The sequence below is a fragment of the Paraphaeosphaeria sporulosa genome (assembly GCF_001642045.1).
Source record: "Paraphaeosphaeria sporulosa strain AP3s5-JAC2a unplaced genomic scaffold CC84scaffold_2, whole genome shotgun sequence".
Lineage (NCBI taxonomy): Eukaryota > Fungi > Ascomycota > Dothideomycetes > Pleosporales > Didymosphaeriaceae > Paraphaeosphaeria > Paraphaeosphaeria sporulosa.
In genome coordinates this window covers 4,443,248-4,449,773 of record NW_017253361.1, presented here as the reverse complement: position 1 = coordinate 4,449,773, position 6,526 = coordinate 4,443,248, and the positions used below count along the sequence as shown (strand labels likewise).

General features: G+C 55.1%; 2 protein-coding genes across 2 annotated transcripts; one reads left to right on the top strand and one right to left on the bottom strand.

Moving 5' to 3' along the window:
• CC84DRAFT_1161710 (uncharacterized protein) lies at positions 1 to 2,042 on the bottom strand. The gene is made up of 4 exons (XM_018177814.1): positions 1,715 to 2,042; positions 1,617 to 1,644; positions 1,045 to 1,561; positions 1 to 992 (listed from the first exon to the last, which is right to left on the bottom strand). The coding sequence occupies exons 1-4, from the start codon at positions 1,924 to 1,926 to the stop codon at positions 352 to 354; spliced, it is 1,398 nt and encodes a 465-aa protein (XP_018041248.1). The 5' UTR covers positions 1,927 to 2,042; the 3' UTR covers positions 1 to 351.
• Positions 2,043 to 2,604: 562 nt separating this feature from the next.
• On the top strand, positions 2,605 to 4,113 carry CC84DRAFT_1214169 (uncharacterized protein; the record flags this gene model as incomplete). The annotated part of the gene is made up of 1 exon (XM_018182607.1): positions 2,605 to 4,113. One exon carries the CDS (start codon positions 2,605 to 2,607, stop codon positions 4,111 to 4,113), a length of 1,509 nt encoding a protein of 502 aa, XP_018041247.1.
• Positions 4,114 to 6,526: the final 2,413 nt, after the last annotated feature.

The following is a 6,526-nucleotide window of genomic DNA, read 5'->3' as shown; positions in this document are numbered from 1 at the left end:
CGGTCGGGAACGAGTTGCATTTTGTTACAAGCCCATTGATTTTGAGCACCCGCATCCCGTAGCCACTATTTTACAAAATGGCCCAAAACCCGAGGAAACCAAGATACCAAGGCTCCGATGCTATGCTGTGAAGACGACTAGGCTGTACACTCTTTCATGCACGTTCCTGTAGTGCTTGATGCCCACATTCCATGCGATCCGCTCAGACAGATGTTCCAAACATGCCAGTACAACAGTGTAGTAAAACAGCGAAAGAAGCGACCCAATGAGTTAGTGGAATCAACTTCCAAACCCCCGATTCCAATCGTGCAAGAGTGTGCTCAGAAGAGAAGGGGCGTGTGCTGCCTTGTTTTACTGCTGCGACGAGTCACCTCGTCCTCCGCGGAAGCCTCCGCCTCGAGGACCACCACGGAAGCCATCTCCACGGCCACGTCCACCTCGGCCCCGTCCGCCGAAGTCACCACGCGGGCCGCCCCTTCCCCTTCCACGATAACCACCTCGGCCCTCTCCTTGGTGTCCACCGCGTCCACGTCCACGGTTGTGTGAAACACTCTGAAATCCGTCGTCCGCAGGAGCTGCAGGTGCCGCCTCGGGTGTATCATCGGCCCAGCTCTGGGTGACATTGACAGCGGCAGGCGCAGCCGGTGTCTCGGTCTCAGCGGGGTTACGAGGAACGATCTCGAATGACTCAGCGAGAGGGTCGTCGGAACCAGGGCCCGGCTTGTCCCAGTCGCCTCCAGCCTGGTTGGCCGCACCAGCATCTACGCTTGAGGCTGCAGGAGCGTTCGATGTGTCCAACTCTGCGCCAGTTACGGTACCGGTGGTTGTGCCGATTTCGGTCAGTCCTGCGTGGGCGACAGTTGGGTCTGTGGAGATGGCCGCGGGCGAGTCGGTCTCGGGGGCCGTGGGCTGAGACTGTGCGACATCGTCTGCCCACGCCTCCTCGGCGGCGAAAGGAGCTTCCTCAAGAGCAGCCTGCTTGACCTGGGCGTCTAGTATTCATCAGTACACGCACTATCTACAGCTAGTGATCTTGAAACTCACAAGTGACGCTGAGGATCTCGCCGTCCGTTGAAGGCACACTGTCGTGTGACCCCTCAATCAGCTTCTCAGCCGCGGCTACAGCGGAAGGATCACCGCCATAGACTTGCAGAAGCGCTCCCTCGAAGGCCTTGGTGAGCTCGTTGCTGTCGTCCTCTGGCAGCTGACGTCGAGCAGCCGCAGCGCGCAGGAAACGAGACAAGGTCAAAAATTGCTCGCGAAAGGTCTTCTTGACCTCTAGCGCAGCCTCCTCCTTGAGTGTGTCCCTCAGCTTCACAAGCTCCTCCGAGTGTCCCTTCTGCAGGATCTCCTTCTCTTGAGCTGCCTTGCTCTGGAGCTCCTCCTCGAACTTCTTGTACGCAGCGAGCTGCTCCTCGAACTGCGCAAGCTGGCTCTGGAGTGCCGGGCGCTTCTGATATTGGGCTCGCTGGTCGGCGTTGATCTTGCGTGTAGAGACAAGCTCATCGAGGGATACGTCAGGGTTCGCGGCGACGATCTCGGTGACTTTGCTCATAGCGTTCTGTAATAAAGTCAGCTGAGCCGAGATCGATGTGGGGGGTAATTGCACAACTTACCAGCTTCTTGTTCACGTTGCGAACATTCCTGGAAGTGTTCGCATCAGTACATGCTGCTCGCCGAAATGCAGATGACACGGGTCTAGATCCCCACTCACTTCTGAAGCTCCCTGATGTACAGGTTATCTTCCCCGCCATTGGCCTTGCCTGCCACGTCAGAGCTGTTGGCTCCTAGCTCAGAAGTCGCTTTGTCGGCAGTAGGCAGAGTGGGTGTTGCTGAGGCGGCTTCAGCCTTCGCACGCTTCTTGCGGCTCGACTTGGACTCTCCAGACGCAGATGGCGGCGGGTTTGCAACGATGTCGGCACCCATGGTTGATTAGAACGGGCTTTCGATGGATGGCGATGAAGAGAAGTATATGCGGTGAGTTCGAGAGCAAATGTGTGAGGAAGAAGTTGATTTGTGTGACGGTTTACGGTTTTGGAAATTCGTCGTGAGTCGCAGCTTCCCGCAACGCGAGCAACGACGAGCGCCAAGCCACTAGCACTGCGCGTGGAAGCTACTAGATTGGTTAGGCATCAATGTCGGAACCTCCCCGTCTCGATCTTGATTATGATTGTTGCAGATTTCAGGCCTTCCCAAGATCACATGGACGCCCGCGAAGCCAGATGTCCACGGTGCAGAGACTAGACCTTGAAGATGCACCAGAATGACGTTTACCGAGATAACATCATTGTGCCCGTGTCAATAATTTGAAACACAACGGGACTTCTGAGCCATGGGAGCTGTTCCTATTGCGGCTGGCCATCCTTGCGACTGTGGAAAAGGGTATACGAGAGTCCCACCACGAGTTGACGGGTTTCATTTTAGAAGGCACCATTTCTCTAACTAAGCGTAGCCTAGGCGACAGACCCATTCAGGGGTGCGCGTGAATCCTGCAAAGACAGCCGCGACAGTATAAAAACATGTACTTCACATCAATCGCGCGACGATTACTCTAGTCCAGACAACTTGAACATGAAAGAGCCTGGGACTGCCCGAAGTCAAACGATGCGCTCCCTTCCCACCGAACTTTGGGAGCAAATATTCTCCCACCTCGAGTGTCCTATGCCAATCGACAACTGGTGGTATTACGGGAGCCAATACGATGTGTCCTCTCTCAAAGATCTTGCCTCCCTATCGCTTGCATGCCGAACCTTCCAACACATTGCCCAGAAGTTCATGTACCGCACCATTCTAGCAGAAGCCTTCAGTCAGGAGGACTCCAAAGTTCGGGACGAAAATAAAAGGCTCCTAGCTCGATCAATGGTCCAAAACCCGCGGCTAGCCGCTCATGCGAGGAACGTTTGCCTTGACTCATTGAGAAATGGAGAGGATGTAGAGTGTGAGAGCCTCTTAAGAAGGGCAGACGTTGGGGAGCGGGAGAAGAGGTGGTTGAAGATGGCGATGATGAAGGAAACGAAGATCGGATGGAACGGTCGACTACTTGCGCTCATGCGAAACCTACAGGTCGTGGATGTCGCGGTGTACAGGGATGCATTCGACATCGCAGGCATGCTGAGCGGGAGGTCAGATGTCGAAAAGATTGTGCAAACAATAGCGGATCTCAGAGAAACAATGCGTTTCACGTATTCGCGGAGATTGGAAGAGGAGCAGCTTCTGAGGGCTATTCCAACGCCCTTCACCGATGAGACGCTATCTGACAACGCCCTCCCGCACCTCAAAGAGCTCCGCATCAGACATAGAGACAGCGAATCAGGCAGCATCAGCATCGCCGACATCGAAGCCGTCCTCCTGCACCCCGGCCTCGAGCGCCTCTACCTCCTAGGATTCGACTGGACGTCCTTCAGCCTTCGGAAAACCCGCTGGCCTCTCCACCCCAACCCCGCCATCCGAATCCTAGATCTCAGAGAATGTTTCATCGACGCGACCGGCCTCCGCGACGTCCTCACGCGCTTCAGAAACCTGCACACGCTGCACATCCTCTTCGGCGACAGCCGCAGAGACGACCCAAGCTTCGACACCGACAGAGAACAGTTCGACTTGGAGGTCGACCTCAGTGCCATGGGCGCCGTGCTGAGGGAGCACGGGCAGAGCTTAGTGTCGTTCGAGCTGCATACAACCGGCTACAGCTCGTACAGCTCTACAGATGGACAGGTCGATTCGCTCAAAGAGATGACCTCGCTGCGCCACCTCAAGATTGCGGAGTGTGATTTCACGGGCCACCGCAACCGGTGGGAGAATGACGGCGTGCTGGCGCTGGAGGACGCCCTACCGGCGGGGCTCGAGACGCTGTACCTGCACTACGACGACCGCTGGTTCGGGCCTTGCTCGCCGGACAGAGGACTGTTCGTTATGTTGGGGCGAACGCTGAGGAGCGGGAGATTTTCGGAGTTAAAGGAGATCAAGGTGGAGAGATATCTGAACGATTCGACGAAGGAGTTGGAGCCCGAGATTGAAGGGTGGGAGGTACGCATGACGGAGGCGCATTTCAGGATGGGGGTGAGCAGCAGCGGGTGCATGCGCCTGTTGATTGAGCTCACGCCTGTTGATGACTGAGAGTTTGGTTTATTTCGAAATGGACGCGGAATTTGAAGTGTTGATACGCATGGCGGAGGGGGACCGGCGAGCAGCGGATGTATGCAGCTGGCGATTGAGTTCAACCGTCTTGATGTCTGAGATGGTTGCATTCATGCGGCCAATACCTATGCAGGAGATACTGATTCATTCACCCAGCTGCACTTCAATGCGCTCATACTCGCGCAAAAACTCCAGCACATCCTTGCTCTTCCTTGCCTCCGCGATGCCCCTCGCAGTCAACCCCTTCCTCGTTCCACCCTTCACCTTCAAATCTAGCTTTATCCCCTCGCTAACGAGATACCTCGCAACCTCGATGTGATTCTTATTTGCGACCTCGTGCAGTGCGCTCCACCCATTTACACCAGACACCTGATTCAAATCCGCCCCTTTCTCCCGCAGCTTCTTCACCATGTCCCCTTTCCCCGCTTTCGCGGCGTCCAGGAACGGCGACCGCTTCTTCTTGTCGCGCGTGTCGATTGCGGAGCCTTTGTCAGCGAGCGCCTTCACGATGGAAGTCCGGGATTTCAGCACTGCTTCGTGGAGGGGCGTGCGGTCGTCCGTGTTCGTGATGTCGAGCTTGATACCCGGGAACGCGAGGAGAGTCTTCAGGCACTTCAGACGGTCACGCGAAACGCAATAGTGCAGGGCACTCCACCTGTGGGTTGCGGTTTGCTGGTTGATGTTTGCGCCGCAGGCTTGCAGCGTCTTGAGGAGCTCGATGTTTCCGGCTTCGGCGGCGTCGAGGAAGGCGGTGCGTTTCTTGGTGTCCTTGCGGTCGACCTTTGCGCCCCTTTCGGATAGCAACTTGAGTACCGCGGTCTTCTCTTTTAGGCTGGCTAGGTGCAACGCGGACCGTCCTTCTTTGTCGGAAAGGTCGAGCTCGATTCCTGGAGCTTTGCAGAGGGCGTCTACAACGTCGCGCCGGCCGTCTTGTGCGGCTAGGTGGAGGGGTGTTTTGCGGTCCTTGTCCTTTACGTTTACCTTTGCGCCCTCTCCGATTAGTGCTCGGACGATTTCTACCCGGTTTTTCATCGCTGCGATGTGTAGTGCTGTACGTCCGCGGTTGTTCTGGAGCTCTATGTCTATGTCCTTGAGGCTGAGCAGACTCTTGCAAATTTTGACGTGTCCGCCTTCGGCTGCAAGGCTCAGCGCAGTCCATCCCTTGTCTGTTTTCTCGTTCGGGGGAAAAGCGTGTGTGTCTAGAAGCTCTGCGACGCGAGTTTCGTATCCCATTGCTGCATTCTGGTGTAACAAGTTGCGTCCCCTCTTCCAAGGAGACTCCTTTCCAGCCGGGTTGGCATTGCTGCGATGTATATCTTCAAGAATATCGACGCAGTCGCTATCCGCTTTTGAAAGGTTCCTTTCTTCTGCGACCCAGTCCACCCTTCCCCACATAGTGTCGAAAACGCGCTGTCCTTTCGGTTTCTTGAGCCAGCATAGTGTTTTTGCGATCGCTGATAGCAACTTGAAGTACAAATCCTGATAGCTAAAGTACAAATGTTCTCTTAACTCTCCCATCTCTTTCTTGTCGCCTGGCTTACTGTAGCATTCTCCTTCTTCAAGCGCACGGCGCACTATGATTCGAGCTACGAGAGCGACGACTTCACACGCCGCTTCTTCCTCCTGACGGTAATTTTGCTGTATTGAGAAGACCATGAAAATTCCCGCTACCGCGATCGCGGCGGGTGGACTTGCGGCTATTCCGGTGGAGACAAGTTCTTTCGTTTTCAATATGGTCTGGACGACTTTGTCGAAAGTTCCGTTCTTCGGCTTCATGGCACTAGCCTCGGCGTTGATGAGCTTGAGCATTTTCTGCCTTCCATTGGCCGAGCTCAGGTGGCCTGATGATGACAACCCCTTGCTTTCGGAGTGCTTCTGAACGACTTTGTGAAACTTGTCGAGCTTACTGTCTGGGTCATGCTTCAGTCTTTTGTAAGCTGATCGCCACAAGTCGTCGTCGCGACGGTGCTTGCTAGCGTTTGTCGCTGTTGATACTACTGAGGACATTATCCAGTGAAATTGCTAACGTGCTAACGCGACACTGGATGAAGTTTCCTTGCGTTGCCTGGTGATGAGCGGTACGAAGTCTGGCGCGTGTAGATTCCTTCGGGGTTTTGGTCGGGACGAACTGAGATAAGGCTAAACCGCATGATATATTCATGAAGAGAACAAACGAAGTTCGTGACAAAGCAAGCATTATATCATGTCGCGTGCCTGATAGCTTAGGGCTGAGCAGGCTCCAGCCTTTCGCCTTGCATGCGTGCGGGGCTGTGTTTTGATTAGTCCGCAGGAGGGAGGTGTTTCACCGCCCGCCAGCCCCCACCAGACCTTCCGGGACTACCAAATTACATACTTCGCATTAACGCAACCCATTCCATCCACCTTCTTCAGT